General features: G+C 39.8%; 1 protein-coding gene across 1 annotated transcript in view; it reads left to right on the plus strand.

The window, feature by feature from the left end:
* LOC135888686 (transcription initiation factor TFIID subunit 4-like) overlaps positions 1–14,758 on the plus strand; it is a 207,145-nt gene extending 192,387 nt beyond the window's left edge. Inside the window, exon 15 of the mRNA XM_065416440.1 lies at positions 14,591–14,758. Coding sequence (XP_065272512.1) covers positions 14,591–14,758 — 168 coding nt within the window. The remainder of the gene's footprint in view (positions 1–14,590) is intronic.
* Positions 14,759–17,854: the final 3,096 nt, after the last annotated feature.

The raw sequence follows: 17,854 nt of genomic DNA on the forward strand, positions 1-17,854 counted from the left end.
CTATATATTTGAAATTTATTCATAATCAAGCAGAGATCATGGTAGGTCTTTGGTGTTTACTTTTACTTGTTAATTTATCTCTTCCTAAGGTACTCTGAATGGTATTCAACTTTAACAAGATACTAAAGTTACCAGTTTAGGGATGATTTCAGGAATTTGACAAGAATTTTTCACTTATTGATATGGTAATACTGGATCATAACTTTGTTATATAAATGTATAATTAGTTAAAGTCTTTGCTAATTGGGCTTGTAGCTTGTACTTTCCAGAGGCTATATCTTATTCACAGTGTTGTTGCAAAATTTCTTGCAGATGTATTCCTGTATTCATTGTACCCTCAGTTCATGTATTCAACCTAGTTCTGTTTTTAAGTCCCTTCCTTAACTACTTGTACAACTTTGTGTGAGCTGTAATATCAATTTCCTAAAAAAGAAGCTGATCTTTCTGAAGCTTTTCATGTTGCATCTCAGTCCACAGTAGGGATTTTTATGGAAGGTTTGGTTAAAAAAAATTTTTTTTAAAATTAAGAAAAGGACTTTTAAAGTCACAAACTAAAATTTTCTCCAAAGTAGTTTGGCATAGAAACTCAAAAATGTGTTCTGTTTTGTTGGCCGTCCTGCAGAGAAGTGCCTTTAAGAGTTTAAGTGGTTGGTTGGTTTTGGGTGGGAGTCAGTGGAGAAGGCAACAATTTTGAGATGCAGAGAACGGGGCGAGATAAAGAATTGTTAATAATTTTATAAAGAGCAAAGTTTAAATGGGCAGTACAATAAATGTTTATAAATTTAAACTGATCTGCTACTGACTCCAGGCTTTGCTGTTTCATCAGCTTCTGGGTTGAGCCACAGATTGGGAGGCATGGATTTGGAGGTTATGTGAACAGAGGGGGGTAGTAGTAATGCATAGTGGCAGGAGTACAGGAGACTGTATAGAGAGAAGGGGTGACTCGGGTATGGGAAGGACATGGATTAAGGGGTGCATAGAGGGCTGACACAAAATTATGCTCTGGGCTCTGGTGCTGTGATAGTGACAGGATGAGGGTCAGCTTCTGGGGGTGGGGGCAAGAAATCGGAGGGCATGGAAGCAGGATGAGGGGGCATAGAGGAAAGCATGGAATGAAGGTAGGGAGAGGACATGGGGGTCAGAAAAGGGGTGTACAGTACTTGGCAGTAGGCCTGCAAGGGAAGTATTCAGGGGATTAGAGTTGGGGCATGGAGAGTGGGGGTATGGAACAGTGAAGGTAGATGGGAGTATGAAAGGGAACGGGGCATAAGGGGTTGCTTGGTGCTAGGGAGAATTGAGCAGGGCATGAAAAAAGGAGAGGCGCAGGGGATATGGAAATGGAGGCAGCAGGGCATGATAAGCAGTATAGCACGGATGGTGTGTGCGTAGGACCCGGGTGGAACATAGAAAGAAGATGGCGAGAACCATGAGGGGCATGGAGGGAGCAGGGGAGTTTGGGGCAGGGGTGTAGCATGAGATGTCTCTCCTAAATGTTAAGAAATCTGGAAATGAATGGCTTAAGGATTCAACCAGTTCCCACTGTACATGATCCTTCCTCACTCACTGTCACCCAATCTGACCAAATGTCACCTAGGGTGACCAAATGTCCCGATATTAGGGGTTTTGTACCCCCCACCTCCTCCCGAAAAAAGTGTGTCCCAATTTTTTACACTTGCTGTCTAGTCACCCTATTTACACCAATCATCAACTGTGTTCCCTGACATTTGCAAAAATACATGAAAGGTTAAAAATAGCTCTCTATTGACAAATTTTAACATCTCGTTTCCTATTCAAGTGATTAATTTTCAACACACTGTTTGTCCTGTATGCTGAAGGTAATAATATTTAGGTCTTAAAATTTCATTGCTGCTTGAATGTACGATGACCACCAGATATTAATTTTAGATAATTTCTACTTTTAAATGTAAACTTGTAAATATTTGACTTTGTGAAGCCTCATCAGATCTACTGTGGCAGATGATGCATGAGAGGGGTTTCTGCTTGGTTTGTTTCATCCATGCTCTAAGATAGTATTTTGTGTAATTTCAAGGTGGGTGGGAGTCCAGGACGTAGGTAGGGGACTCCTGAGTTAGTCTGACCAGCTCTAAGCTTTAAGTGGGAGAGGATTCCAACCCAGGGATGGTCATTCTGTGAAGAGAGCCACATTGCATATTTAAGTGGTTTTATGGCCTGGATGTACAAATTAGGGGCATACATTACCCTTCCATTCACAGGACCTCAATGATAACTGTAGGAGGTTTGTACTACTGTACTTAGCTTATGACTAAGCTTTTAACACAGTGACTGTTGCATGCAACATCATTCAGTGGAAAAACTTATGCTAAGCACTTCTAGTTCCATTGTTGTTTTTTCCCCCTTTGTTTATTTGGGCATTGGTGCAAAAAATTATTTAATTTGTGCACAGAATTGCTAGGACTGCTCAAAATAGGCATACAGTTGCATAACAAAAAATTATTTGAAAATCTTTCTCTTAGTGTGTCATAATTAGGCTTAAGAGTTGAAAATCAGTTGAGATGAATGAGGGCAGTTCACACCTCTCAGGGCTTTTGTTTGACACCATCTGCTGAGTCAGGAAGATTTTGCTTTGAGCTACACTCGATCACGTTTGTAAGGTTTTCTTCACAACCATTAGGACTAGACAATTAGGGCTTGTCTACATGGTGCAGTTAATGTATACTGGGGTTTGATTTCTAAAGTGCACTAACATGATCCATATTAATTGATCCATGTAGACTCTGCTGTTGCATACTAAAGGTTCCCCAGTGCAGATACTCCTGAGGGCATTCTGCACCAAAATATTAAAAATTCTGCACACAATATTTTAAAATTCTGAAAATTTTATTTGTCAAAATAATACTACATAATCACGCCAGTTTCAATTATTTTGATAATTTATTTCAAAATACCAGTCAGCAAGTATGTCTGTAACAATACAGACACACAAAAATTCCCCCAGGAGTAGAGCTGACAACCCAGTTCCCGTTTCTCTGCTCCCTTCCCTTCCCTAGAGCCCAGCCAGGGGGCCCAAAAACCCACAAACCCTCCCTCCCAGAGCCCACCTGTGGGACCCCCGAGCCAATACACTCGAACCTCCTCCTCCCCAGAGCCCAGCCCCTAGCCCAGATACTCACCCCCACCCCCAGAACCCAGCTGGTGTCCTATCCCATTCGCTACATTTCTTCAGCTCAACATGTTTTTACCAAAGGGAGAGGCAAAGAAAAATAGTCCTTACTTGGCTAGCAATTAGGTATATCTTGATTAGGTTTGAAACACTTAAATTCTGCTCTTATAAGTATTCCAGATATTGATATCAAAAACAGTTCCAATGTTCTAAGTTTCTGGTTGAATAAGTCACAAAATCATATAGATTACAAAATGAAGGACCAGCCAAAATCAAAAGATGCAAAATGCAGATAATGATTTTGAACAAATATAAAGGATGACCCCAAGGAAAAGAAATCAGACGAGAATCAAATATGATTCTAGGGACTATTTGCTCTGTTGGCTGATCCATCACAGTTCCTCCAGAGTTGTTTTGAACTTCTTTGTCTCACAGTGATGGAAAGTATAGGGATATGCAACATGATTGGACTGGAGTAAGATGGGCAAGGATACAAAAATATTTGTGCTAGAGTGTAAACTGCTGTTGAAAGATGAGTAAAAGAGAGTGCCTTGATGTCGACAACAAAAAAATAATTGGCAGGGTCTGTATTTCAAAGGGAGCAGCACCTGATTAAACATTTGCAAAGCATAGGAGGAGGAGCATTCCAGGTGAAATGTGTGTGTGTTTTATATATATATATATACACACACATACACACACAACAGAATAAAGAGGTTATTCTATACATAATTATGTCTACAAGAATACAGCTCCAAATCTTAAAGTTCTTACTCAGGTAAATCACTCATTGGAATCCAAGTAAGGCAATGAGTTGTGGTAGCTGCAAGATGTCTGTGGATTGAGACTATATGGCAAGGTCTATACCTGCAACGAAGAGCAAGTTGGTGAACAACATGGATGAAAAGATTTGGGGACCACAGGGCCTAGGAGCTACTGAGCACCTTGCAAGAAGTGGGAGGATCTAAAACATAAAATTTGTAAGGTATACTAGCTGTGGAGTCAAGGATACAGAAAGATAATGAACAGTTTAAAACTAAATAGTTTTATTCAGCTTTTATCTGAAGAAGGAAAAAAGAGAGAGAGAGAGAGAGGCCCAATTTTCACATGTGAAGGAGGCAAAAATTCTATTCTCACTTTGACTGACTGACCTTAATAATTCTCTGCACTTATCAAACCTTATATGACAAGCCAAGCATCAAATATCCCTACCCCCATTTCATAGATGACATAACCAAGGAATAGAGTTAAGTGATTTCCAAGGTTACATAGGAGTTTTGTGGCAGAGCTAAAAACAGAACCTAGGTTTTTGTCATCTATTGGAACAGAGTCCTCAGATGTATCAAAGATGTGCCACATTTCTGGGGCTGTGTGAAGCTGAGTGCCAGTTTGGTCCCCAGGGCCACCTATGCTAGCTTATGGCTACTAAGTGTCATTGGCTTGTAACAGTCCCTGAGGGGCTCTTACACTGGCCAGGGATCATTGGAACAGGGTGCTGCAGTCACTAATTCTGCACACCAGTGCGCAGGGCAGGAGTTAGTGCTGTTTGTTTGGTGTAGAACTCAGTATCTTTGACATACTTCTAGCACATCATCCGTGTTGTCTGAGATGATGTTGGAGACTGTTTTTTTGCTAGCATGATTAAGTTGCATGCAGGAATGAGATTAGGCACTGGGCAATAGTTTGTGACCTGTTTAACATCAAGTGATGGGTTTTTTTAGCACTGGTTGGATTGCTGCATGTTTTAGGAGGGCGTGGGGGAGATTCCCCTTAGCTAAGGAAGTGTTGACAACTTCTGTCAGGAGTGCTAGGTGTTATCTACTTTGCCATCCAGGAAGGGCATGAATCAAGAGTCACAGCTGGTGGCTCTGATTATTGCTGGTGCTTCCATGACTACTGCTCATGTCAATGGACTGAATTCTTGGAAGGGGAACGCATTGTTTCTCCAGTCCTATTCTCAGCTGCTTGTTCAGTTAGTGGCCTGTGAGTCCTTCCTGCATGCAGGTGAACTTTTCTGTGAAATAAGATTCCTGACAGTGGGAGGAGCTTTGTTCTGCTGATTCAAGGCAGTTTTGTAGAGTTCCGGCAGCTTACTGTGTGGATTTTTCAGACCAGCCCATAAATCTTGAACCTCTGTTGGCTATATGTATGTGTTAAAGAGCCCATGATATATTTCATAAGACTAAGGGGTTTGCCCCTGTGTCAGTGCATAAACTTTCACCTCCCTCATTCTTGTGCAGCATGCTGTTCACTATTGACTGCTGCCCTCTCCCTTAGAGGTTGCTTCCATGGTGCTCTGTATACAATGTGTCAAGTATTTGTGGATGAAAGGTGCTACATAATTGTAAATTATTTTTACCATGCATGCTGCTACTTTGAAGTATGCCTGTTTTATTGGGATGAATCTTAAGAGAGTGATTTAGACAAATGATTATGATTGGTAATGACTGCTTGATTGGGACAATAATATTATAAATGTAGCTAGTTCCAAGTAGTTTAGTAGTGATTAACCAGGTGTTATGTGAGTGTGAAATAAAAACATCTGATCTTTAAACACAAGTTGCCAAATAAAGATGAAAAGGTGTATTTTCTCCTAGCCCTCTGGAAGTCAGTGTAAAGTCTAGTGACCTCAGTCAAGTGTAGCTATATTCTGCTAGTATTTTCCCAGTAACTCCAATAAAATGTACTGGATGATTTGAAATTAGTTTAATATACAAGTTTTTACATTACAAATGCCATATATATATATATATATATGTATCTATAGCTGTTGGTAAAATATATTTATTAAAATAGCACATATTATAGTAAACAGAATATAATGTATGTCTATTCTATATTATCTAAGAAATGTAGTTGAAGACTGCACCATAATGCACAAGAGGGCATAGTTAAGTTTATGTGGGCAATCTTATTTTAGTATTTTCTGACTTTTGATGGTCTTACTATGGAATCATAAAAGTCTTTTAAATGTAGATTTTTGCTTTTGGGAGCACAGTTGTATTTCATTTGTTTTGAAAATATGGTCCAGGCAGTTTTGGATGGTTATCTGAACCTTTGAGAGTCCCCACTTCCTTAACCCTTGGACAGTCCTTCAGCCTATATCTCCCGTTTGGCTTTCAGTTCTGTGCAGTCTGCAAGCTACATGTTCTTCAGAGGGAGTGAATAGCTCTCTTCCCACCTGCCCAAATAGAGAATGGTGGGAAGGGGACCATTTGGAGTTCCTTTGGGTATGTGAAGTGGTGCTGGCTACAGGTGGAGGAGACCTAGAATTCCAAAGAGATCTGACTCTAAAGTTAATTTGGTTTTTCCTTTGGGTGTGTTCTCATTTTACTGAAACCAGTTTGCTTGTTCTTAACGTAGACACCGGAACAGTAATGCCAAAAGCTATAACCCATGGCACAGAAAGGAAAAAAAAAAACCATGATCCTTACAACTTGCAACTGTGTCAGGATCAAAATCCGAACAGAGGATTTACCATGGAAGGCCAACAAAAGAACAAAAATGCCTTTAATAATAACATAAAGACTTGGTGACTAATGATGTTAGGGAGCAGTGCTGTTTGAGAACAGTCCTAACAGCCAGCATGTTCCACTTCGATAAAGGTGCCATCTGCTATAGGTGGAGTCCCAGGTAACCAGCCAAATGACTGTTGTTATTAATGAATGCATGCAGTGTTGTAGCCAAGTAGGACATTAGAGAGACAAGGTGGGTGAAGTAACATCATCTTATTGGAGCAACTTCTGTTGGTGGGAGAGACAAGCCAGACCTGAAGAGCTCTGTGTCGGTTCAAAAGCTTGTCTCTCTCACCAACAGAAGTTGGTCCAATAAAAGATATTACCTCACCCACCTTGTCTCTCTCATTAATGAATGGTAGCCATCAGAAAGCCGCTTTCTTTGCACAACCCAAAGATAAATCGCTATGTGGGTAGAACTTCAGTATCTCTTGCCCACCGTAATTATGCATGGGACCGTGTGGATAAATTGATGTAGGGAACTGAAACTTTTCAAATGGACTCATACCTCTGTGAGAATGACATATTGGTGCTCAGGCAGTTGAGCATTCTGAGCTAATCCCCTTCAGTAGGCAAAGCTAGACTGATGCACTGAGCTCCTCCCAAGGTTGTTACTCTCTGTTTTAGAAATAGTGTTGCATAACCAATTTCTGCCAGAGATCAGGCTGTGTTTTTGTGGGTAATGCTCTCTTACAAGAAAGGATAGGTGGACAAATTGGTAGTGAATGCCAGTCTCTTCCAGTTGGAAGTTTTTGAGGTGAAGTAGTTTTATAAAGCTGACTGTTTCCATTGTATTATGGTACTATATTGTGTTAAACAAAGCTATATATTAAGGCAAGGAAACATCAGAAAGCTTTCTTCTTGTAATGGCCGCCCAGTTTTTTCTCGGTCTGAATCATATCCATTGAAAGGATCTCATTTAATGAGAGAATTTTCTAAACATCATGGCTCAGTCTACTTAACCTTCCTCATTATTTCGTGACATTAAAAATTACTGCACGCTGTCTGTGAAATGTTGCAATTGTGTTGGTATTTAAGGCGCTTGTAAATACTCGTGCAAATCAGTTTTTCTGATGTTTGACTGCAGGGTGAGGTGTGTGTTTATATGCCCAGGGGAAATGAGATGTATTTGCATCAAAGAAGGTTGTAACAAGCAAGCGCGTGCCAGAACCAAGTAGTTAGGAGCAGTTGCACTGAACTAGTATGAGCCAAAAATGTTTGCAAATGAAAATCACTGGCTTCCTAAAGAAATAATGAACTTTAATCCATTTTATAAGTGCTGTTGATTCGAAAGGCTAAATGGTGACTTTTGGTGAGGAATAGTATTAGAAAACAAATCTTTTGTAAGGACCCTACATCATGCATATTAAGACTTTTTGTAGGATTGAGTTTGGCCACAATTTTATTGTTTCATGCAGTACTGCTAATCTATGAGGTGCTGTTAAAAGGTCATTTTTTTACATATCACTACACATTTTAGTTATGCTAATTAAGAGCTTGAGTCATCTCCCATTGGAATCAATGAAACCACTCCTATTAACTTCATTGGGAGCTGATTTGAGCCCTAAATTATGTGGGACAGCTAATTATAAATAATAATTACTTTGCATTTATAAAGCCCCTTTCAGTCACAGATCTAAAATCACAAAGGTGGTATTCTAGTTTTACAGATGGGGAAACCGAGGCAAAAAGGAGGGGGTTTGTTTTTTACTTTCCCAAGGTCCCCAGTAACCCAGAGGCAGATTGAGCACTTGAATCTAGGTCTCCTGACTCCCAGTTCCCTGCGGTAGCCTCTAAGCCGCAACAGTTCTGTACTTCTCTATTCTTCCCTGCACTCTCTAGCTCAGTACGTATATGTCCACTTTACCTTGCTACATCTTTATTTACTTAGATGTTTTCAAGCATACAACTACCATCTCCTTCCCCAGGCTTTGGGACTCCTAATATTGAAACAAAACAATAATCAATAAATGCATTGAACTGCTAAAATCCATGGAGAACCACATAATCCTAGTTCATTCCCACTCTGCTACCCTAGTTAGCAAGCCCCTCCGTTCTACCCTGATCTCATCCCCTCCTCAAATGCCCCAAAGAAAGGAGAGCCTAACATACCCGGGCTCTGGCAGAGCAAGGTGTTAGGACCATGTTCCAGAGTCAAGGGGCCCTCTGGGAAAAGCTTTTGCCAGCAGCTCCCTCTCTTTTGTGTTGAGGGTACTTGTCGTAAGATGACACTGTCCCTTTAAGAGGACCAGTGCACCTGTGACTGGTCAGCTGACCCCAGTTGAGCTTTAAAAGAGGGCACCTGGGTTACATAGAGACCCAGATGGGGTAGCAGGGGCACCTCGGTGATTCAGACTGAGGGCCTGTTAGGAAAGAGATGGGCATGAGGCTTTCACTGCCTGCTCCCTGGGAGTAGTGATTCCTGGAGAGCTAGGACTGCCAGAGTCCCTTGAGGGGGGGGGAGGCAGGGAAGCAGGAGCAGCAGGACAGCGAGAGTCCCTTGGAGGGGCCGCAGAATGAACCTGAGAACTAAAGGGGGAAAAACCCCTGGCAGTCACCGAGGGTGAATTGAGCAATTGTGTTTGTGTTGATTTGACCTAAGTTGGACAATAAAACTACATAAAGATGGTGCGCATGGCAGTGAGTCCTTAGTAAGCTGGGGAGAAATCCTCAGGGCCGGCTTTAGGACCTGCGGGGCCCGATTCGAATACCCGGCGGCGGTCCGGGTCTTTGGCGGCACTTCGGCGGCGGGGGGTCCTTCACTCGGCTCTTAGGCACAGGGCCCGATTCTGGGGAATCGGCCTAAAGCCAGCCCTGGAAGTCCTGCCTTGTGACAGTGCTCCTGTAGCAATATTTGTTTTACATGAAGACTTACCTGTCCCTTTATGACCTCCAAATTCAGACTTTGGTTACTATGCTACACTCTGGGCAAAGATCACGTTCCCAAATGTCCCAAGGTGTAGTCTCAAGTGGAGTCATCAAATCTTGGGTTGACAAAGGTATGAGGAAGTGTGGCAAGGTCTACATCCAAAGCAAATGGCTGCATTCATCTTACATGGGGGAGATGGAGAAGTACCCTCTTTGCCATAACTGTATCTTGTTGCAGGATTTAACAAGACCCCCTAAATTGCAGACTTTATTTACAAATGATTGCCATCTGCCATCAGTTACGGGGCTGATATAACTCTAATCAATTTCTCCAGTGACTTCCCCCAATACTCTAACATGCTCATTCTGTTGCATTGTGCCTCTGCCGCATAGCTCTAATCTGTTCCAGTGCACTCTTTCAACTATCTAAATTTTTCCCCAAAGATTACCCTCTGATCACAAAGGCCTCTCACTCTTAAAGCCAGATAAGACATGCCTCTTCCCCATCTCTCAGTTGAGTTAATTGAAATTGGAGAGACAAGACTCCCTGTATCTTCACCCCATTCACTTCCCCCTCTATCAAACATCTCCCCTCCAATACACCCCACCCAGGCCCTGTTGCTTTTGAAGCTACATTCCTGTGTCAAAATAGAGAAGTCTGAACCTCAACCATCCTTGCCCCTCTCCTACCCAGACATGACAACTAGGAACCCCAGGAGCCACAGGCATCTGTGTCTTGGCTTTATTTTGAAGCGTTACTTCATGATTCCCACTTCTGGACCTTGGCTTGAAGTGTTAGTCTGCCATAAGGACAGGCCATGAAGCCTGGGAAGAAAACTAGTAGATCTGTTTTATCGTTATTGCCTTGTTTCTCTGGGTCACAGAGACGCAATAGCCTCAGTTCAAGATTGTGTTCAAAGGAGAGATGTCAAGACTGAGTTGTTTTCTGGTAAAGGAGGGATGGATAAAATATTAAATGCAGTCTTCTGCACTTGCCCTTGTCTTTGTATTTCCCAGCTAGAATCTCACCGCATAGCTCCACAGTTCTTTAACGTTTTTAAAACTTGAAATTTTTTTTTTCAGATTTGAGGAAATGTGTAACTTTTTAATTGGCTAACTATTGCAACCTCTATTATATAACTTAAAATACATCCTTTGTTACATGTGTAAATTAGGCAATTCTGCTTGCTAAAGGTAGTAGCATACTTTTTGTGAGCAGTTAAGCCTATTTTTAATGTCCATCTGGTGATGTTACTGTAATTTAATGCGTATTTTGACTCTCTGTCTCAGTGATAGTGGGTGTCGTTTTGGATTAATGTCAATGAAAAATTGTCTGTTTTTGTACATTCTGTCACATCCACATTGAGTGTGTGTTTCTTTGGAACATGTTTTGTGCTTATCTGGTGGTCTAGTGTAGCTTTGAACAGTATTTTATTTCCATCATTTTTGTTCTACTTCTCCTGAAATGTCTGTTTTTGTATAGGAGACAATCATAAATGCAGCAGACAAACTGAGAAATATGTCCCAAATGCTGCATTACATGGGAAATGAGTTTAAAATGCCTCAAATGTGCCCTTAAACAGGCCAAAGTACCAGAGTTACCCTTTTCTGCCATTTCTCTCTTTTAGATCATAGGTTCAAATCTCACTGTCTCAGACAGTTTGGCAATCCAACAGTATAATTAAAAACCTAGATATACACACAGCCATCTGCCCTGCTGTACTGCTGGGGTCTGAGCAAAAGGCCGTGGAAGTCTAGAGAGAGATTCCTATTGACTTCAGTGAGCTAGTCTCTGCAGATAACATGGTACCATGTTTTGAATGCTTGCTTCTGTATTTGATTTCCTGAGCCTTCCCATTCTACTCTGTGCACCACTGCAAAATGAAGGTACTCAATTCACTTTTGAGTGTCACGTTGAGTGTCAGCCTGTGCATGGGCAAAGCACAAAGAACATGGGTGGAGCCTAACGGAGGAGAAGCCAACTGCTCTGTACTGTCGTCTTATTCTCTGAGATTTGCAACCTGAAAAGTGAATATAACACACACACACACACCCAGTGTGGGATGGAGCAGCAAGGCTGGACAACAGAAAATGGAATAGGGGATAGAGAAATGAAGTTGCCCATAGCCAATTTCTGTATGTCCTTTCTAAATGAAGGGGCAGAACAAACTGAAATGTAAATATTTTCCTGGTCTAAATGCTGCCTTCTAAAGGCCCCTTTTGCATTAAAAACAGTAGTTCATTGCTTTACAAAAAATAGTCATGATATATACATTGAAGTGGGCATGATTCTGTGATAGCTTGAATGTGGTGAGCTATGAAATAAAGGTTGTAAACAATTTCTAGCCATTTATGTTTTTTATTAGAGCTTTTATCTTTGTGACTCCTTTATTAGTTGCTATGGATACAGGCAACGCAGAGCTTATTAATGAAAAATCTATCACACTGATAAAAATGTGTTGGGTTTTTTTGGGGTCAGATATGCATTACTTCAATCCTACTATGCTCGACAATTAGTTTTAACTGTGTTTGCATTCTTGTAAATAATTTTAAAAATCTGTGGCAATTAATAGTGTATGTTTTTGCCATATGGAGCACTGCAGAATGATTTTAAGTACAGTGTGATACCAAACAGAAATTGGTGTCATTCTAAATTAGGGATTACATTGACAGGTTTGTGTGCTGTCGATTTAAATGCACTCTTTGTTCTAAAATTGTTCATAAAAATCCGCATTGTAAAACCAAATCACAAAATGGTATTGGATAGCTGAGTGTCTTACAATACCGGGGCTATTATGAAAACACAAACCTGGCTTTCAGGTTACAAATGTCACTTTTACTCTACCAGCTATAAAAAAAATTATGATCTTTCCAACAAAAAATTAAGTATTTCAGAAAATAAATGTAACAAGGGTGATTTATTTCATCTTCATTCCAGCCACTTTGGCCAGTGAACACGTAGTACTTATTTGCTACAGTGGTTTTCAGACTATTAAAAAATAACAGAATTTGCCTGCTTTTTTTTTTTTTTTTGAAAGCAAGCTTTCTATGAAGAAATGAGAAAATTGGATTGTTTCATTCTATTAATACTTTACAGTTGCAATATGTGTCTAAACGGACATGCTATGATAGTATAAAAGTATTGTCAGCATGAGTTTGGAATAGTTTCATTTCCTCAGAAATAAGTCTGTCACGGGTCCAGCATTAACTGTGCTGGACATCAGGCCAGCGTAATTTGTAGGAGGGGAAAAGGAGGAAAACATGTCTGAGTCAGGTTACTTAGAAAAAAAGTTGGCTTTTTGGAGTTTTGGAATAATGACAATGGCACTGGCAGAAACAGCTGAGTGATCAGAGTGCAGGTGAGAGGCCATCAGAAGGTGCATGATACATGCACTTCTTCATATAGTTCTGCAATTTATCACGTGGATATTGCTGTCACATACGTGGTACAGTAAAAATAGATGCTCACGTGATGCTCAGGGCAGGCTCTAGGGTTTTTGCCACCCCAAGCAAAAAAAACCTCTGGGAGCGCAACTGCCGAAGGGAAAAAAAAAAAATTGTCCGGAATGCCGCCCCTGAAATTGTGCTGCCCCAAGCATGTGCTTGGTTTGCTGGTGCCTAGAGCTGGTCCTGGTGATGCTGGTCACAATGCAAAGGGTGACTTGAAACAGCTAGAGTAATGGGCTGTCCACTCTTCTGAAAACATGAATGTGCTACTGGCCATAAAAAGGTTGGGGACCTTTAATAACTGGACAGAGGAGAAATAACTCATGAGCAGTATAGTCATGAAAGTGAGAGTCTCTCTCTCAAGGCAAGTGAAGAGAAAGGCAATGAAGAAATCAGCCACTCTGTGCCCTATTCAGAATGTACTGTATTTTTCCTCTTCAGGACTAGAGTTGCATATAAGTAAATGTTTTATAATGTGCTACAATAAAGATCCTTGAATATTAAACTTTTTATCTTCTAAAAAAAAAACCCTGGGAGCATTTTGAAGAATGGATGAATCCTGGTAAGTTTTGGGTTTCGAAACCGTCTAGAACTCTTCAAAAACATTCTAGAAGTTTTTCAAAATATTTTAGATATTTCAAATCCTTATTTTCTAAGTTATTTAATATTTTTCTTTGTTAAAAATCACCTGGAAGCAATGAAAAGTTGTACAAACCAACAGTGGTCTCCTAAATGGAAAAATCCTCGATGTTCCGGTGTAGCAGGCTTTCCATTCTAGAACCAACAACATTCTAAAGGGGCTATAAATTGTGGACTTAGTTCTTAGATCTTGAGAATTTAGTGCTCTGGTTTTAAGATCAGTAATTGGGGCCGGTATAGTGAATGAAACTCATCTCTGCACAGAGGGCCAGCTAGCCCTGGACTAGTTAGGTGCAGAAACTATTTAACTTGGCTTCGAAAATGTTTTTACCAATGCTTGTCTGCACTACCTCATACTGCCTGAGGCTTCCTCTCATGCCAGGTTTTTCACCTGTTTAATTTTGTCCGTCTACCAGCTGAGGATTGATTGTGCCCTCTAGCAAAATTGCTTCAGTCTCTCATCACCTTGGGCCTGTGTTGGTGCAGCCCAGAGGAGAGTATCAGAGTCTAGTCCAGACTCAACTGCCCACCCAGTCAGCTACTAGAGTAATCACACTAGCCACATGTTGATATACATCCAGCACATTCTTCCAGTCCTGGGTACAAAGAACTGGGAACATGGTTCAGACTTACACACCAGCCCTCTATGATGACCTGAAGCTGCTAAGCTAGCTTCGAAAAAGACTTTTGACATTTAATGAGTTAAGTATTTCTCTTATGTAACTTGACGGACTTAAATGGAGTTAACTAGAGATGAATTTGTGTTTTGCATAAACAGGGAGGGCCCAATCTCATAAACATGAATGCATGTGGATAGCTTTACTCACAGCCGTAAAGTTTCTGACATGTGTAAGGGTTAGGCTCATAGTTATCAATTTAGGACACTAAAAAAAAATCCAACGTTAAATCCATATAACCTGAAAGTGAAAAGAATCTTGGTTTTGCTGTAGAGCATTCATGGTCTTTATTTCTCTTACAGGTTTTGGGCATGACCAGTGGAAATCAGGCTGGTTTTGGGGCTCCTTCATCCAGACAGTATGCGCGACAGAAAATAACTCGAGTAAACCTCAGGGACTTCATCTTTTACATGGAACAGGAAAGAGAAACTAGCCATTCTCTCCTGCTCTACAGAGCTTTGCTTAAATAAAGCCAAGAATTGTACTGGTTTTCTCATAGAGAAGCTCAACCTGCATTGAAAATCTGTAATTTGAATGTGCCTTCTATTTTTTTCAGATGTCAGTGCTCCAGTAGTTTGTTTTTGCAAAGTTGTCAGACACATGCAATAAATCCCCCTTACATAAAAAGAAAGAAAGAAATGAAAATGTGCAAAAGGTTTTTAAAGAGGTTAAATCCATGGATACGATCTATGCTTAAAGTTTTATGGCGTTTGGCCATTTTTAGATGAGGCTAACCTGAGTAGATGAGAGGGAGTTTATACAAATTCAGAGCCGGATTGCAAATGCTTACACAAGTCGTCCCATTGATGACACTGGGCAACTTGCAAGAAGGGTTTGTAGGATCGGGCCCGAAGGATGGTATTTGTTTTATTAGCAGTATGTTCAATTACAGTGCTAGCTTTTCTCTGTTTCCTTAACTTTTACTAGCACTATTTTCATTGACTAACCACAGTGATGCCTATTATCATTTTAGATTAGTTATAATTGCAATTTTTTGCACAGCTGAAAGAGTAGCCATCCTACACTCCTACAAATTTTATATATTTATGATTTTTGCTTTTACTACTCATTTGCTGAGCCAATTCCTAAGTGTATGAAATCTGTGCATTCAGGTCCCAGCTGAGTTACCTTGAATAGCTTCCAGTTGTTTTCTAAATCTGCTCAACCTTTTGCACATTTGTAGCAGCTGGTTAGTAACATGAATCTGAGTTGTTTTTTTATTTTAAAAAAATCTTTATTTATTGTGAAGAGTACGGTCTAATTGTGGTTTTAAAAATGAGAGAGTAAAGATTTTAGAGTATTCTACACCGATTTTTAAAGTCACGGTCAAAAACTGTTGTGTTATAGAGGGGCCAGTCCTGCTCTCATTGGAGTCAGTGGGAGCAGTATTAAGTCCTCAGGGTCCAATCCTGCAAGGTCATCAGTGTCATCACAGAAGTCACTGGGAGTTGACCTTACCTTGCATGATCAGACCTTGAGACCCTGATCCAGAAAATCACTTAAACATGTGAAACTTTCAGCATGTGATAGGTGTAAGTATACACACGTGCTTAAATGCTTTGCTGGACTAAAGCATAAGTTACCAAAGCCAAGGGGAGTCTTCTTAATAGGCTTTGGATATGGCATTCAGTAAGCAGGTGGACACCAGACACCACAGTATTTTCAGTAACTATTGAAGGGAGGCATTTGTTTATTTATATTTTCAAATTTTACCACGTTTATACTTGCCACTTTTTTGAGGCAGTATTTTTTTTTTTTTTGGATGGGAAACAATACTGAAAGCACAAATAGAACTATCTGTCCAATAGTTTTAAAAACAAAAATTTTAATTATATTTTAAGATTTGTTAAAAGCAGAACAAAATTTATACTGCTGCTATTTAGCCAAAAGATTATTCATAACGTATTTAAGGCCAGGAAGTGTAAAATTATGTTTTAAATGTACTGATAATGTGTACATATTGTTTATAAAGACCTTGTGTTTATTAGAATTATGTTATTTTGATTATTTCTGTACATACTCGTAAATACCCCAATTTGTGTGAAAACATACTTCCTTATTTGTACTTATTTTGTAAAGAAATAAAACAATTTACTAAAGTAACACATTTGAGTGACATACAGTATTAATTTATCAAACATTAATTTCAGTTTCACATTGTCTTGTAGTTTTTAAGCACTGTTCAAAAACATTTTGCATTAAAATATTAACAATACCCACAAAGAAATACTAAAACTGAGTATTTAATGTTCTGTTGTGCTGATTCTTATTCTTTGTCAAACATCTAATAAAACTGTCAACAAACCTTGATGCTATTAAATACAGTCAGTGAATGCACACAACATTTGCTTTCTTAAAGATTTGCCCAGTAAGCACAACATAACATTTTCCTTTCACTTTTCTGTCAGACTTGGGAGCACAGTGGCACAGAACAGTACATGTAAAAGTGCTAGAGAAGACTGAAGTTCTCAAAACCACAGTTTCAGTGCTCAGCAAAGAGATTCCAACCAATTTTGTTCAGTGAAATTAGATTAAAAAACAAGGTATGTTTACTTTTCGGCCTTCAAACTAAAAGCATTCGCTGTCTGCAAACCACAGTTTTACTAGAGATGTGATGATATTTTAAAAACTGTTTTACATGACACTGAGCAATGTTCTTAATCAAGCTGTATTACTATGGTTTAGGAAAGAAGTAAAAATTCACATCAGTTTTTGCTGATATTGCTACTTTAGAATATGGGGATATAAAAAAGTAAAAGAGATACAAATGAAACTGTAATAAACATTAAATCAGTGACCTGAAGTCGCTAACTAAAAGAACATGTCCTAGCTTAACTTTTCCTTTTAAAAAAAAGGGCATATTTCTCCTAACGAAGTGATTGTTTCCATATGTCTTGCTTGCTGCAATGCTGTTTTGCAGTTCATGTTGTGATGTCATGGCTCAAACTTTCCATCTCAAGTTCACATTTAACTCAGTTGGAGCAGCCTGGAATCTTTTATGATGCCACCTTACCAAATTGCTATCAGTACTGTAGCTGCTTTATTGAGCTATAAAAATATGGTGAACACCAAACTGAGGAAAACAGACAAACAAAACCACAAATACTTAATGGCTCTCTACATAAATCTAAAGCATTCTGCCTATGGGCTTGATCCTGAGAGAAGCACAGGGCCCTTCAACTTCCATTTTACTTCAACCGGAGTTGACAGTCCTCACCCCCTTGTAAGAGGTGCTTAATATCAGTGCCTACTGATACAACCCGGGACACAGGCAAAAACTCCTGTTGATTTCAGCAGTTTTGCCTGAGTCAGGACTGCAGGATTGGCCCATACTCCTGAAGCCTGAATGTACCATAACTACAGAAGAACTTTCCTCTCCTAGCTGAATGTTAATGAATGAAACAGTATGCACGGACACATAAGGGTCCAGCCTCCATTTCTCTCTGAATCACTCTGCTCAGGAAATGAATACAAAACCGGAATATACATGGTCAAAGCTAGGAGCTAAACTGATGCTTTAAGGAGAATTTGAACAGAAGTTGAACTAAATCTCTAGAATCAATAAA

The sequence above is a fragment of the Emys orbicularis genome, chromosome 14, assembly GCF_028017835.1.
Source record: "Emys orbicularis isolate rEmyOrb1 chromosome 14, rEmyOrb1.hap1, whole genome shotgun sequence".
In the NCBI taxonomy this organism is placed as follows: domain Eukaryota; kingdom Metazoa; phylum Chordata; order Testudines; family Emydidae; genus Emys; species Emys orbicularis.